This window comes from Trichogramma pretiosum, unplaced genomic scaffold, assembly GCF_000599845.2.
Source record: "Trichogramma pretiosum strain Unisexual culture from Peru unplaced genomic scaffold, Tpre_2.0 scaffold22, whole genome shotgun sequence".
NCBI classification, from domain to species: domain Eukaryota; kingdom Metazoa; phylum Arthropoda; class Insecta; order Hymenoptera; family Trichogrammatidae; genus Trichogramma; species Trichogramma pretiosum.
Window position 1 is genome coordinate 2,091,624 of NW_019640932.1, and position 15,040 is coordinate 2,106,663.

The following is a 15,040-nucleotide window of genomic DNA, read 5'->3' on the forward strand; positions in this document are numbered from 1 at the left end:
CATGTTACTATACACAGTAAACTACAGTGAGCCGTGTATAGTATTAGGAGCTGTTTGTTTTGAATATTGTTTTTGTTGCTGCATGCCTGTCAATTTCACAAATAACGGTTAGTATGAATAAGTTTTTACCCAAACCGGTGCACTAATGTTACATTTGGTGATGCGTTTCGTTAAATTTGCATGAAATCAGAGGATGTTAATTCTCACTTTCAGAAATATATCAGTGTAAACTTCCATTGCATGTGAACTTATTGGTTAGAATTGCCTTGACAAGGTGCATTCCAATTGCTTGTTCACTTTAATTTTTTTGATTTTGAAAATAAAATGATAATAAATTGCTCATAGATAATTATATATTAAGGTTGAAATTAGGAAAAATTATATTGTTCAAGTGGTTTTGAAATTCCAGAAAAATGATCCGTAGAAGTCCAACAAGAATTGATTTAAGACTCGATGACTTGGCTGAATATGAAGCCATGAAAAAAGAAAAAGACACAAAGAAAAGCTCTGATAAAACAGAAACTTGTCCACCTCCGTGGGGAGGAAAAACAACACAGGCTGAAATTCAAGAACGCATAGGATACGTCCCTGGTGGTACACCCCAAGCATCGCATCCTCGAGCAAACATTACATTATAAGAATTACATCTACAATTTTGAATAAGTTACAAAAGTAAGAACTATTGTTGAAAAATGTTACAATTATAAATAAAGCCCTAATGGTTTTTTAGATTAAGAAAATGGCTTTTATCATTTTAATAACTTAGATTTTTATTAACGAAATTCTGAACAATCATGCCATAATAGCAATCTTTAAAACAAACAATTAAAATAGGATGAAGCATTGTTTGTTACTTAGTGCACAAATACAATATGATTGTGCAGTGAAATTCTCAATATTTATTTTTAAATCACAACTGCTTATTAACATTATTATTGTCTACATCCATAAAAAAATGGAAGACCAGAGCAACAAATAACAATATAATTTGAAAGTAACTTACACCTTTGTTCTACACATAAACCACATATCAAATGTGATTACACAGTTCTCTTTTATCTCCTCTCTCACATATTCTTATCAAATCATTAGCATAGTAATTGTTTTACACTGTCTTGTGACATAAAAATAGACATATTACGTATTTCTATTAACATAATCCTAAAAATAATTATTTTACATTGCTTCTTTTGTGTTGCTTCTCTTATTCTTTTTTCTTTATAGATCAAAAAAACAATCTTATAAAGTCTTAGAGTTTATAGGCCCTTATTAAAGTACAGATACTCTGGAACTTTTCTTCCTTTGCAGTTAGCCTGCAGTATTTCATAGTTTTCCGGTTCATATTTTTGCAGGGTTTTCGTGGAAATCGAACTGTAATTTATATATTTTTTTTATCAATTTTTCTGAGTGAAAGTAAAAAAATGAAAAAAAAAAGTAAAGGCTAATTGGTCAATGATCGGATATTTACCAGTTTTGAGGGAATAGCGCGCAAGCTGTCGGTACCATAAGCGTCAATCTAAAATTTACAAATTAAATATTTTTTTTTGTTCTTCATTCAGCTCGTATCGAGTTTTCTACTAATAAGTCGTGCATTCTCGAATGACCCGGGTATATAAGATAACGACGATATAAAAAGTAAAAGGCACTTACGAGACGCCGCACATGAGTACTTGGAAAGGTGCGTGAAGAAATTTGATTCGCTGCATCCAAGCTTTCTTCTCGAGGCTCTCCATCAAGGGCGGTAACAACACTGTCAATGATACGATAAAAGATATACAAACATGGATTCGTCATTTGAGCTTTTTTATTATTTAACGACTTACGCATTCCCGGAGCACACATGACGATCCTGGATATCACGACTTGACTAATGCCTTTCACCGCCGCCAGCTGTATTCACAAAACGACAGAAGAAAAAAAAATTGTTAGTCGACCTCGCTCATATATTCTCATGAATATGCATAAGATGCAGCGATCGCTTATCCGAGAGGAAGACACCATCGCGGAAGTTTTAGCCAATTTAAAACGCATAAATCATTAAATTGGCTCTACGTCTCTTTCTCTCGATGCAGCGATGCTTGTAAAAGTTTTGCCGTCATTTATATTCATTGAGGCACAGCTGCTGCTGCTACTGCTCACCTTTGACTTGGTGAGTTTGTTGCCGTTCTCGTCGACAACGTCGATGCCACCGCGTATCTCGTTCTGCCTCATCAACGGAATGTTGACGCAATTAGCAGCTGCCACGGCCGCGAACGGCACATACCTCTGTTGATTTTCGAAGGAAAAAAATTGTTTAAAGTTAAAAATGTGAAAATTCGCCAAAAATTGGGCTAAAATATAAAAAAATGCACTCACAGCCATGAGGGGATTGGCCCTCTTCTCCCAGAAGCTCTTGAAGCCGATGGCGGTGAGCATGGCGGCCGAAGTCGCGCTGATGTATGCCATGCCCAGCTGGTGCGTCGTCACCGGCGAGTTTGCATTGCGATTCGTGTAGTTGACCAGGGCGTTGAACGACTGATTGACCCACTGCCAGAACACCACAGCCGTCGTGGTTCTGTACCGATTAAAAATGTCTCAGTCGATCAAAACTTTTATAATTTTTCAATTTTTCAAATCGGCGATCGTTACCTGTAAAACTGCAGCATGACCCCGGTGATGGCCATGCCACCGGGCACCTGGAAGGACATTCTGCCGAAGGCATTCTGTAGCTCACCCGTGTCCGGATGGAACGACGACTCGTACAATTTTTTCGCGTGTATGATCTGCTCCCTGGTCGTACCCACCGGTTCGCGTCCTAATCTGTGGAACGAGATCGATTCGATTATTTTCGCATCGTTATTATCATTATCATCTAGCGGTGGAAGGCTACGTTGACAGCTCGAGCCAGAATCGAGATCCGATGACTTTAGCGCGTGCGTATACGTGTTGCGTTGCGTCGTGTGTTTTGATTAACGCGCTCGACATATGAAAAGGAGGAATGACCGCTCGGGCGCGCGGGAATTATATATTCACGCAGCGCTCCAGATTCAATTACTTATAATACGAGCTATACACGCGCGCTATACGGTATCTAACGATCGATTTATATAAGACTTGTCTTTTTTTCCTTTGCACCGTACCCAAGCGACACGTCGATGATAATTCGCACCTCTACGTGGATATTTTTTCATGTTTTCACCTGTATAAATGGCACAGCTCCTTGGCTTTGTAGAGCTCCTCTTCGGATTCCACGCAGGTGCGAAAATCCGTGACCCAGGCGAAGTGCTTCCAGCGGCCCATGAAGGTGCTCTGGTCCCATAGCGGCTTGTCCAGGAGCTCGGCTCGCTCGGCTTTCAGTGCCTCGAGGCTCGACATGACTTAGATTTTTCGATTATTTATTGGACGCGCGACGCTGCACCTAGACACAACAGACAAATATTTTGCAAGATAAGAATTTTGAGAAAAAGTTTTATCGCGACGCGCAAGATTTCAACGGTCTACTGTATTTTTATTTTTATCATTTTCTGTTTTTTGTCTTCTCACTGTCTAAACTTTTGCATTATATCTAATTTTAACGTCTGCAACTCGTCAGTAAAATTCTCAGCAGTTGTGTAATTGTTTGGGTAAACATTGTGTAAGGAAAAAAAATCGTTCACTGTCAAACACGTCAAAAAAAAGTCAATCGACCAGACCGAAGCGATCGAAAATGACATTGAATTTTTTTTCGAGACAACGCGTTAGAACAGCTATGTAAGCATATACTCGAACAAGCTTAGGAAGACCGATGCATTTATGGAAACCAGAGCAGCAGTAGCAGCAGCGGCAGATGTGTGCATGCGTGTGGTGCGCTTCTATAATATAAGCGTATACATAAGCAAGTTAGATATACGTACGCACACACACGGAGGCAGCTGTGCTACTGCTGTTTATTTTCTTCTCAGATTTATTGATATCGCAATCAAATAAAAAATTCAAGGAGATGCACAAACATCGTGCTCGATACTATACACACTAACGAGTACATATTGTTCGCGAGCACGAGGATCGATAAGAATATACGACAAATACGATACAATTGTGTTGCACTCACGTTGTATTAAACAAATCTGACAACAACGATGGACTTTTCTTCTGGCCACGTGTGTGTATGCGTAAGTAAGTGCGTGTGAGAGCAGTCTGGCCAGTTTTACAACGGTAGCACTTGTGTTGTCGCACGTCATAAAAAAAAAATAAAAGTTATACGATATATTTACAGTATAAAGCGGAGAGCTATATGTGTGGCAGAACGAAAATTCACTGTGGAGCGACGAGACTAAGCATGCCTCTTACTACACACCAGCGAGAGACGCGAGCGGCTTTCGCACGCGCTGCGCGAGTATTATGCTCCGGATTAATAATGACGCTCGATGACGATGCCGAGTTTTTTGAGAGAGAGAGAAAGAGGGGAGGCTCGCGTTTCACCAGCACAGAGAACAAGTCTCGCGTCTGTGTATACGTATATATCACAGTTGCAGTGGTGTACGAACTACAGCGAGTATTAGGCGCGCACCATATGATAATTCAGCGCGCCAGGCACATGCCGAGAGAGCTGCCTCTATTATTGAACAGCAGCAGCAGCATGTGCGTATGTATTTGTATACACCGAGCGCACACACCGATTGTAATGCATGTGTACGGATTCCTTGGAGCAGCTCTCGATGTGTATAGGTACTTTTACTACTACTGTGCGCGGGAGCACTGCTCACGTGACCTTTGGTACTGTAGGTACACTACATCTAGATATGTAGGTATATATTATCATAGGAGAGCCGCTGCTGTTGCTGCTCCGTCAGTCCTCGGACTGTGCGAGCTGCTGCAGGCACGTTTTCGAGCTGGCGAGCGCCTGCGCGCGACATTCCAGTCCATACAAGCCTCGGGGATGCTCTTTGCCTGATTGCAAGACAGACTCTCTGTCTCTATCTGCGCGTCTTATGCGTCGCATTCTGACGAGATTTCACGGAAATTAAGTCCTAAATCTGATGCATGATCTATTATGCAGCTCGTGCGCGCGCGCGCGAGGCGATTGCTGCACGTCATTTCAAATGTCACGTCGTTCTGTCTGTCGCACATTGTAACCTGGTGCTTGCAGATAATGATGATGACTGGGAGGGAGATCTTCAGGAAAGGGAATCGCGAGATTTGCACTATAAATCGATATCTAATCACGGAGAAATTACAAATGACCGCTACCCTTGGCTGAATTACTTTTGAATATGTGTGGCGCGATGCGCCTGCGAGCGATGCAACCGAGCGCACTCACGGAGGAAAAAATGATATGACGTCGACGTATTTACGAAATATAGAAAAAAAAGAAAACTTTATTCATTTTGGAGCAAAAAATTAGGCATTTTTATTGGATTTTTCGTCAGACACTCGAGGTTGTTCAGACAATCTTTGTAAAACCACCGAGCACGGCTTGACAATCGCCTCCCATCTTCTTTGTAGTTTTTCTCGAAGACGCGGCGATCTTCTTCTTGGAACGACCTCATTGTCTACAAATATTATCGTACTATGAATTTCGCGATTTTAAATCGTCCCGGGCAAGAGTCAACGTAAAATACCGAAACGAGTTTTTGTCGAGTTATTGTTACGATAAATCGCGATCGCAGAAAGCTATCAAAGATAATTATAATTTCATAACTATTTTCACTCAATTGAAACATCATCCGTCGATTTTATGTCAAGCTGTGACTGACCTCTTCAAAACAATATAAGTAAACTTTTAATATGGTCGATAGCACAACACACAGGTCAATGAAACGAAACAGTAGGTATCATATCTTTTGAGACAGTTCGAAATACTTGAAATAAACTTTTTTCAAAATAATGTGCCCGTACTGTTGTTTACGTAGAATGCGTGTTTCGGATCGATATTGCTTATAGCATTTCCGATATGATTCGTCTTTTGTAATCTGCTCATAAACCAAGAATCTTATAGCCGAATTCCAATGTTTAAGATACCTCGACCAGATATTTGTAATAGTTATAATTCTAATTTGAAATTCTCGCACGAATAGCAAGGAAATGTACGTTTCATGAAAATGCCCCTCATTATGAAAAGCAAACATATTGTGGTAGATTGCTTCCGACTAAACGTCCGATATACACATCGCCATTCATATAAAATAACAAAATATTAACGCGATCTATAATTTGCTCATCCGTGCATGCGTGATCGATGTGATGCAACTTTTAAATTCAGAAAAATACGATTTGACAAAACGTCGACGGATGGTGTATTTTAATGAAGTAAAAATGTTTATAAAATTATGTATTTTTATTTATTGGAAATGAAGCCAGGGACAGCTTTGTATGATCGCTATTCATCATAAATTTAAATACTTTTTCTTGACATGAGGTGTCGCGAGCAGCTGATTTCCCTTTCCTCCTCGTCAGTCCAGGGTGGCATGCACTCGTTCGACGCGTCCAGCTCTTTGACCTCGGAGAATGTCAGGTGTTTTCTCAAAGCTGTGGCAGTGCAAAAGAAAATGATCAATTATGTTCGTTTGGAATGTTATGCGTGTGCCGAAAGTAAATCATTCGAAAAACTCACTTTGCTTCAAGCCTTCCCTGCCCCCGGCCAGTGTTCCAGGTGGCAGCAAGCCATTCGGTGACAAGCCCTTCAACTGCATAATCGTCTCGCTCTCCTCCCTGAAGTAAACGAATAACAAAAAATAAATCAGTAAATCGCGAGATGAAAATTCACCACCTGCTACATCTTTATCACTCTCGTTCTCTCTCCCTCATTTTTTACCTGAGTAAGGTGTAGTTGCGCGACATCTTTCCAACGGCTTTGACCTTATTCTTGATTATGTCCTTGCGACTGGCAGCCACCGCGCCCAGACGCGAATCATCTTCCTGGCTCTGATTGATCTCCTCGTCGGAGCAGATGTTCAGTACGCCAAGAAGTAGCTCCGTCACTATTATTAGAAAATGACATTCACATAAGCAGTTTAAATTTTCAATCAAATTGAATAAATAAAATAAGAACCCGTCCTTCTTACCCTTCTCACCGACGAACGGTATGGACCAATCGAAGACGTTGTTGAAATTGGGAAGCCAGTAGGGGTGAGGCTGCGCGTTGAACTGTTTTATGTTCATCTGGTTGTTCGAATATATCAATATGGCAGCCTGAAGCAGAAACGCCAAGGGATAAATAAAGAAAAAAAGAGGAGCTACAAACGATGTTTGACCTTAGACTACGTACCTTATTGCCGTAAACATCGAGATAATTCGGTGCACTGAACACCGTCATGAGCGACGGGAAGTTCTTGTCGGTCAGTCTGTAGAGCCTGTAGCCGGCGTCCTGCGCCTCGTGAGCCCTTATCACGCCCAACAGACCGTTGCGCTCGAGAAAGTCGCAGACCGCCTCGTAGCTGTAGTAGAACGAGCAGCCCCGCACCGAATTGTGGCTGTAGAACTCCGGCTGACGCTGCTTGTCGTAGTGGTCCTCCGGGTCGGCCCAGAGCAGATCGCACAAAGCCCCGTGCGAGGCCGGCTCCTGGAAGCGCTGAATCTTGTCGATGTCCTCGACGTCGAGGAGCTCCGGCGACAGGCCGCCGTGCACGCAGAGAAACTGGTTGTTCATCAGAGCGGCCAGCGGCAGAGTGTCGAAGGCCAGCATGCAGGCCTCGTAGACGAGCAGCGAGTACTTGACCTCGCACTCGCGTTTGAACGTGAAGTACTCGGTGAGATGGCGGCACTCGTGATTGCCGCGCAGCAGAAAGAACGTCTGGGGGTAGCAGATCTTCAGCGACCAGAGGTACAGGACGCACTCGATGCTGAAGCAGCCGCGATCCACGTAGTCGCCGAGGAACAAGTAGGTCGTGTCGGCCGGTGAGCCGCCGATCTCGAAGATCTTCATCAGATCGTAATACTGACCGTGAATGTCGCCGCAAACTGTAAAAAAAACATACGGTTCGGTTAGGCTATTGTAGGAAAAATAAAGGGACCGTTGCTACATACCCGTGACCGGAGCGGGAACTTTGATGACGTTGGCCTCCCGGGCGAAGAGCAAAGCGCCCTCCTTGACGATGCGTATCACCGCCGACTCCTCCAATCTGCCCTCGCGCAGCATGTGATCTCTCAGCAGCTCGTGGTGGGGCAAACCGGTCACGCAGTCGAAGATCTCCTCCTCAGTCAGTAGGTTTTTCGCTGGCTCGGGTACATCTACGTAAAATACGTTCGCCGCATTTAATTGCCATTTCTCTTCGTGCATATAATGTAATTACCTTTGATGACCCTCTCGGTGGTACTGAGGTGGTTTTCGCTGCTTCTGCTGCCGGGCAGGTGAATTTTAATGGGCGAGTCACAGGCAGACAGAAATGTATCCTGCGTGATCGACTCGTCCGGAGGATCGAACTCGTCGGCGTCGTTGAGGTCGTCCAACTCCTCGTGATCCGGCAGGTCGAGCAGCTCCTCCTCGGGATTGCGCCAGTAGCCCATGACGAATTTGCTGAGATCCGTCTCCTCGTAGACGCTGGTGTCTTCGGTGTTCTCGGCTTCGTCGTCGACATCCGGCACTTGATCATGATGTCCCAGGAAAAAGACGTCCGGCGAGGCCTCGTCGCCGCTAGACAGCCACACGGTCTTTTCTCTTTTTTCCGGGGTCTGGTAGAGCAGTCCGACATCGTGGACCGATGCGTTGAACGGGCTTCGAAAGTTTTACGATAATATAAATTATGAGCCGATGAGCGAGAGAGACCCGTTTCGTGCGATTTAATGTAAATAAGGATGATGCCGCTTCTGCTGCTGCCGTTGGCTGCCGAATGGATCATTGGCCTGTAAACAAGAAACAGGAGGTCAATGTTTCCACCGAGCCAACTGCAGCAGTACCGGGTCCGAATTTTTCATTCTCGAGTTCAATAAAACTTTCGATTTCAAGGCAGGAGAAAAAGAGAAATAAAGACTTACTGGTCGGTGTCCGGATGAGCTGCGGCGTTGTTTTTGCCTCGTGTCAGAGATCTGAGCGAGGCCAATCCCAAGGGCAGCGTCGAATTCAGCAGATCGCGACGATCCTCGGACGAGTAGATGTTTCTCACCTCCTCGATCTCGTCGAAGCTCGAGGCATTGAGACTCCTGGCGAGATCGTCGGTCGTCATCTCCTCCTCGTCGCCCTCGGCTCGAGCTGACTTCGAAGTATCTCCCATTGCGCGTGTATATTATTATGTGTATTGCACGAAAATCGTTACGTTTGACTGTGGTACACGCACCTGCGATACTGTGTACGAATTAATTCGATTGACAGTACACGAGCTATTCGCATGTAAATATGGAATATAAAGTTTCACGATTTTCATCGCGAGGGGGTGCTATGTGAAGCAGAAGAAATTAGCAGAACTCCGGAGAATAAGTGTGCGCGCGAAGCGATGTTTATTTTGAATTGATTTTGCCGCGCAAACGATCCGAGAGAGTCGATCGTTTTCGAAAGGTCAAAGGTCGCGTGTGCGAAGCACGTCTCTGTATATATAGAAAACTCCGCGATGATCTATGCCGCGTGTGTACAATTGTCTTCCGTCGAGCGCCGCACGCAAAAGCGATCAGCCGACGCGCGCAGTGCAGAAAATGAAACTTGTCGGCTTGTTTTCCTTCCTGATGCTCGTGCTTTGTGCAATCGGTACGTACTATCATCATCATCGTTGCAATTCGACCTATATCAAAGCTCTTACACATCCGATATTATGTGGCTACTTGTAATAATGACTGTTTAACGACGCATAGGTGAGAACGAGACGACGACGACGAGCGTCGAGTACTGCTTGGCCAACGTCGTGGAAGACTGCCGGGAAAATTGCTTCGTCTGGTGCGAGGGGGAAAACGTAGTCGTCTATCCGGACGCCGTGCCATGGTATTGCCGTTGCGATAACAATCGAACATCGATCTACGACGGTAGCGATGCCACTGCGTCATCGTCTAATGCGTTCAGCCTGTACGCGACCGGTCTTGCGATCTTGGAAATTTTGCTGAATTTTATATTATTGTAACGAATCGTGTGTGAACATGCATATAAATACGTCTTCGATCATACTCTAAACTCGACGTTTATTTTCTTGCAATCTCCTGGTCAAATGTTTTGAAGATATTTTTCTGTAAGGTAGTAGACGCTTGGGATGCAGCTTGAATAAAACTACGACAAGTTACGAGAGATGATATATAAGATGATGAATGACTGCGGCTTTATGAACCCAACTAACGAGTTCTGACCCATGCCACAAAAGTTCATCCTGTGATATAGCGTATACGTTATACGATGCTCATGTACTAATAAGAGAGAGAGAGAGAGAGAGAGAGGCCTTTTATGAGTTACAGCGATAAAAACGGATTTGCATGCGGACGCGTCGATAAGCTCCGGCTGCGCACGTAACGCACGACGATTATAGGGGCTCGCTCACGACTCCGTCGTATAGAATATGTTTATCGGCACATTGACACGGACAATTGGAAAAATATGTCCTATTAACCTGATCGGAAAGTTTTTAAAAACGTATTAGATCCTTTTTTCCTCGACGGGTATACAGCGCTGTGGTTGCTTCCTTGTAGTTGTTTTTCTTATACCCGGCAATATCATCTCTCGTTCACCTGTTTATCTTTTTAATTTTTTTCATATTAGCGCCAGGGTTAACAACACTCAACTTCCGATTGTAATGATAATGAATCCCAAAATTAGAGCATACGATGCCCTTATTTCGAGTCCGCACTATTATTCATAGAGAACACGAGTTACCGCAGCGTAATATAAATTCACCAATTTTGCCATTGAAACTTTACACGTGACGGCTTCAAAGCCCATCTTCTGAATTATGAAAAAATCATTAGCTTGCATCCTTAACATATCGATTTCAACATAATTTAATGAATAATTTTTATAAAATTCTGCTGCAGCCAACGAGCGAAAATGAGAAAAAACAAACATTATAGTATTTTCTGGTTCTGGGCTAAGTGTACCAAAAATTGATGAAACTTCCCTCGTCATTAAAGCCACTTGCAACCACTAGATGGCGAATACCTTTACCTGTAAATCTGCAAGTGAAAAAGTAATAAAATTGTATAAGTAAAAGCAAGGTTTAAAAAGGTTATTATTAAAGTAAAGTGTGTTATTAGTTATTATTGTAACATATAATTGACACAAACGTAAAATTCAATTTTTAAATCTATTTATTAATTACTAGGCAGCATAAGTATACTTTAATCAACATAAATATCTTCTGATCCGTGCCAACATTTGAAATTTATGGAGTCGACTCCAAAATTTTGCGTATCATGTTGAGAGAGTTAAAGCTGACTTTGGAAAACTACGCAACAATAAAAATAGTATTCAGTTAATCAAGACTTGTAGCGGGTTTAGGAGCTTGTACAAGGGCGCCGAATTTCACAGACTTATTTTCTTCGGTACTGACTTTGGTAAAATTTTCCAGCGACAATATCATAATTTTGCCGGCGGTCAATTGCACTGGATGTTGCGCTAGAACCATTATGTAGCAGAGATTTCGCGCATCCAGGGGCGGCAGCTCATACCAGTTGGTGCGGTAGATGCTCTTGGCGACGCTCGAGCACTGCTCGCTAACTTTTTCCCCGACGTAACAGTACACGAATATGTTGTAGGAGAACGACATGATTATGATCAAATTGGTGAACAAAGGAAAGAGTCTCATGCTCTGAAGATCCTGCCAATAAATTAATAGCTAAACTAATAGGCTGGAGAAAACGTAAATAATCGCAGGCATATAATGGTTTCATGTCAGCATACCAGTATGGAGACGAAGCCAGTGAAACAGAGTAAAATCAACGTGCCGAGAATTTCAAGCAAAAAGACCAACTTGAAAGTATCCTCCAAATCTGCGACCAACCTGTTTCAAGAAATAAATAAACAGTTCAGTACTCAAAGTACTCGGATGAAATTGATGTTTGGTACTTGAGCGACTGGCAATGCTGGTCGACGATGACTTTTAGCCGAGCGCTCGAGTAATCGTCGACGAGTTCCTGAATTAGCAGCGAAGTTATGTTGCAACGAGCGGACACGTGCAGACCGAAGGTCACGAAGACACTGAGAAAGCCCAGGGTGCAGGTTACCAAGGAAAAACCAAAATACGTCTGTACGACGTACAAAATATAGTAGGTGAGCTGGCTTTGCTGCAAACAGATATAATTGCCTGCGTTACAAGTACCACTATCATATAATTCTGGAGTAGAAATATGCTAACTTTGGGATCGATCAGATCGAAGTAGTGTCCGGGATAGCAGAGGGTCCGATAAGTGACATTGGTCGCCTCGTCGACGAGCTTGGTCATGGGAGGCAGCAAGATGATGAAGGGGACGGCGTTACCGTAGAGCAGAATTATGCTCGCGACGATCAGGTACTTGGCCTTGCTCGTATAGTTCAGCATGATGGACAGCTGACGCGGCTCGTTCACGAGCGAACGCCAGTCCCGGGCGAACAACCGCACGAAGGCGGAAAATTTTTCGCTTATCATTATGAACACGACGTACTTGACGGTGTTGATGCTGTAGAATGATATGGGCGGCAGGTGTCTGATGCGTACCTGTGCAACGCAAGCATAGAACACGATTTATTAATCTTAATAAACGGCCAAACTTTTTTCCATCTCAATTATTATTATTAGCGCTATATGCGAATCACATGCGTATCGGCCATGACGAAGGAAACGTAATAGATGTGCGGCCCAGCGACCAGTGCGACCGCCGTGAGGCAAACGACCGACAAACAGAATCTCGTTTTCGACGTGTAATTGGCCGTGTGCAAGGGCCAAATGCCGATCGGTTGCAAAAATAGCCTCATGAAGATCGAGACGCGATCGAATATCGCGTTCTTCTCTCGCGATGCGTTGACCTCTTCCGTCGGCTTCCATTCCGTCGCGACCATGTTTGCGCGACCAATATCTCTCTGCGGTAAAAATATAAACTGAGGGTTGCACTGACTGATAATTGCAGTAGCCGCTGCTCGTGGCAATTATAATGCAGCTAAACGATCGTGCTTATGCATGGAAATCACGAGCTTGAATAGTTTCAATAATGCAAACTGAGCAAACCGCATATTAAGTGCAAGGCTTACTCTCGATTATCTTTTATTAACATTTGACATAAAAGTAAATTCCAAATACCTAAGATCGAACCTTGTTTCACTATTTTTTTTGTTATACTTATGTTCAAATTTGATGAAAATATCCGTGCATATTCGACAAGTTAGAATTTTCGGAGCACTCGATAGACTGTATGTGGGTGGTGATATTTGCGATTCTCTAATTTTTACAAGCGATCTTAGGGTCTACAGAATCTCAGCTTTCGAACTATTTTTTCATGTACTATAATAAAAACATATACCAAAAGCGCGTCCAAATCGGTAAACAATGTGCAGTAAAAAATTAAGAACAGTTTTTTTTTGACCAAAAAGTAATGTTCAAAATGATCTTTATGGTCAATTGAATCAAACTAAACATGAAAAACTTTAGAGCCCTCAAAAATATTTTCAGAAATTTTGATATTTTACCTCTCTCGTGATCTCCTTGTAAGTAATTTTTTCGAATTTGCAATATAAACTCTCAAGCAGGGAAATTTTATTCTTTGAAGTTACCGACGAAAAACTAAGAAACAATCGTAATTAAAAATATTATTATTCCACTAACCAGCAGACTTGGGTTAGAAGACGATTGGGAGATCATTTTCATAATCTTTTGAAATTACGATTGTTTCTTAGTTTTTAGTCGGTAATTTGAAAAAATAAAAATTATCCCACCTCAGAGTTTGTATTGCAATCTGAAAAACCACTTTTAATAGCTATTTTATAAGGGTTTATTGACAATATCACAGACGAAAAAGCCGAAATTTCAATATTTTTTTATTTACAAACTAAAGACTTAAACTAAAAATCGCTTCGATATTTCGATACCCAAGGATTTCCGCTTTCTCCAGATATTTTTTGTTTATTTTTTTACTGCGCGGTAAATTAATTATAAGTACTTTTACCAACCAACTTTAACGTGTAAAGTAATCGGATGGTCGCTTTGTTTTGCCTCCAGGAAAATCAGCTGGTCGATTTTTGACCGTCACTGATGACTGTGAAAAAGCCCTACATCGTATGTACGTTGCTGCGTAATAATCGATGGTAGGGGGGGAATGAATCGCCAAGTAGTTATCCCAATCGCAAGGTAACCTCGCTAATATACGAATAATGTGTTCGGTCGCAAGCCAAAAGCTGAATTCCTGTAATAAGCAAGTGTGTATAAATTCGCGAAATCGAGGTTACAGTTTTCACTACTCAAGGCACATAGCCTCGAATACTTTCTCAGGGCATATCATGAAAATTCTTGAGTAATAAACATAATCAAGCAAATGATGGATAACAGAGGGGTCACAGTTAGGTATAACGTTTTCTGTTTATGACATAGTACTTTTTAAGAAACTTTTCATCAAACTTGATTATTCCTTAGGGTGAAAAAAGAACTGAATGATACTCATTCGACACATAATTGCCGTACATGACCGTATCAAACCGTATCAACCTTCGCTTGTGAGATTTTCGCAAATCATTTGGAATAAAAGGAAACCTTAAAACTCACATAAGCACAGTACACGATCATAGAAACCCTTTAAATGTGATACTTGTAACAAATCATTTGGATTAAAAGGTAACCTCAAGAATCACACAATGACAGTACATAATCGAAGCAACCCCTTTCAATGTGATATTTGCCAAAAGTTCAAATTGCACATAATGACAGTACATGATCGTAGAAAAACTTTTGAATGTGAGATTTGTCACGAATCATTTGGACAGAAAGGTCAACTCAATATTCACATACGTTCAGTACATAATCTAATCAAACCCTTTGAATGTGCGATTTGTCACAAATCATTTGCACTCAAAGGCAATCTCAATGTACACATAAATGCAGTCCATGATTGGAGAAGACCCTTCAATTGTGACATTTGCTATAAATCATTTGGATACCAGCTTAGCTTAAAAAATCACATAAATGCAATACATGATCGTAGCAAACCCTTTCAA

The 15,040-nt window shown here is 42.1% G+C and overlaps 3 protein-coding genes across 5 annotated transcripts; all 3 read right to left on the bottom strand.

The window, feature by feature from the left end:
* Positions 1–744: 744 nt before the first annotated feature.
* LOC106648832 (sideroflexin-2) lies at positions 745–4,555 on the bottom strand. 2 transcript variants are annotated; one of them, XM_014365948.2, is made up of 9 exons: positions 4,233–4,555; positions 3,179–3,397; positions 2,629–2,799; positions 2,356–2,554; positions 2,140–2,265; positions 1,824–1,890; positions 1,651–1,750; positions 1,469–1,516; positions 745–1,371 (listed from the first exon to the last, which is right to left on the bottom strand). In XM_014365948.2, the coding sequence occupies exons 2-9, from the start codon at positions 3,352–3,354 to the stop codon at positions 1,257–1,259; spliced, it is 1,002 nt and encodes a 333-aa protein (XP_014221434.1). In that variant the 5' UTR covers positions 3,355–3,397; positions 4,233–4,555; the 3' UTR covers positions 745–1,256. The 2 variants fall into 2 exon arrangements, with proteins under 2 accessions (XP_014221434.1, XP_014221432.1); XM_014365946.2 differs by having other exon boundaries at positions 4,070–4,555.
* Positions 4,556–5,352: 797 nt separating this feature from the next.
* Positions 5,353–9,276, bottom strand: LOC106648831 (serine/threonine-protein phosphatase 2B catalytic subunit alpha isoform-like). Of its 2 annotated transcripts, XM_023457746.1 has the most exons (9): positions 8,932–9,276; positions 8,250–8,671; positions 7,984–8,187; positions 7,226–7,917; positions 7,023–7,149; positions 6,773–6,938; positions 6,572–6,669; positions 6,361–6,486; positions 5,353–5,510 (listed from the first exon to the last, which is right to left on the bottom strand). In XM_023457746.1, the coding sequence occupies exons 1-9, from the start codon at positions 9,165–9,167 to the stop codon at positions 5,359–5,361; spliced, it is 2,223 nt and encodes a 740-aa protein (XP_023313514.1). In that variant the 5' UTR covers positions 9,168–9,276; the 3' UTR covers positions 5,353–5,358. The 2 variants fall into 2 exon arrangements, with proteins under 2 accessions (XP_023313514.1, XP_014221431.2); XM_014365945.2 differs by lacking the exon at positions 5,353–5,510 and having other exon boundaries at positions 6,277–6,486; positions 8,932–9,275.
* A 1,970-nt stretch (positions 9,277–11,246) lies between these two features.
* Positions 11,247–12,011, bottom strand: LOC106648764 (odorant receptor 2a-like). Its single transcript, XM_023457799.1, has 4 exons — positions 11,930–12,011; positions 11,765–11,864; positions 11,415–11,681; positions 11,247–11,309 (listed from the first exon to the last, which is right to left on the bottom strand). The coding sequence occupies exons 3-4, from the start codon at positions 11,667–11,669 to the stop codon at positions 11,247–11,249; spliced, it is 318 nt and encodes a 105-aa protein (XP_023313567.1). The 5' UTR covers positions 11,670–11,681; positions 11,765–11,864; positions 11,930–12,011.
* Positions 12,012–15,040: the final 3,029 nt, after the last annotated feature.

Coding starts and splice junctions, on each gene's coding strand:
- LOC106648832 (XM_014365948.2), bottom strand. CDS start 3,354: ATGTCGAGCCTCGAGGCACTGAAAGCCGAGCGAGCCGAGCTCCTGGAC. Junction 2,555..2,628: donor GTCATGCTGCAGTTTTACAG/GTAACGATCGCC, acceptor TAATCGGTACAG/AACCACGACGGCTGTGGTGT. Junction 2,266..2,355: donor GGGCCAATCCCCTCATGGCT/GTGAGTGCATTT, acceptor GAAAATCAACAG/AGGTATGTGCCGTTCGCGGC.
- LOC106648831 (XM_023457746.1), bottom strand. CDS start 9,167: ATGGGAGATACTTCGAAGTCAGCTCGAGCCGAGGGCGACGAGGAGGAG. Junction 7,918..7,983: donor AGTTCCCGCTCCGGTCACGG/GTATGTAGCAAC, acceptor TTTTTTTTACAG/TTTGCGGCGACATTCACGGT. Junction 6,670..6,772: donor CGCAACTACACCTTACTCAG/GTAAAAAATGAG, acceptor CGTTTACTTCAG/GGAGGAGAGCGAGACGATTA.
- LOC106648764 (XM_023457799.1), bottom strand. CDS start 11,669: ATGAGACTCTTTCCTTTGTTCACCAATTTGATCATAATCATGTCGTTC. Junction 11,310..11,414: donor CGCTGGAAAATTTTACCAAA/GTCAGTACCGAA, acceptor ATTGTTGCGTAG/TTTTCCAAAGTCAGCTTTAA.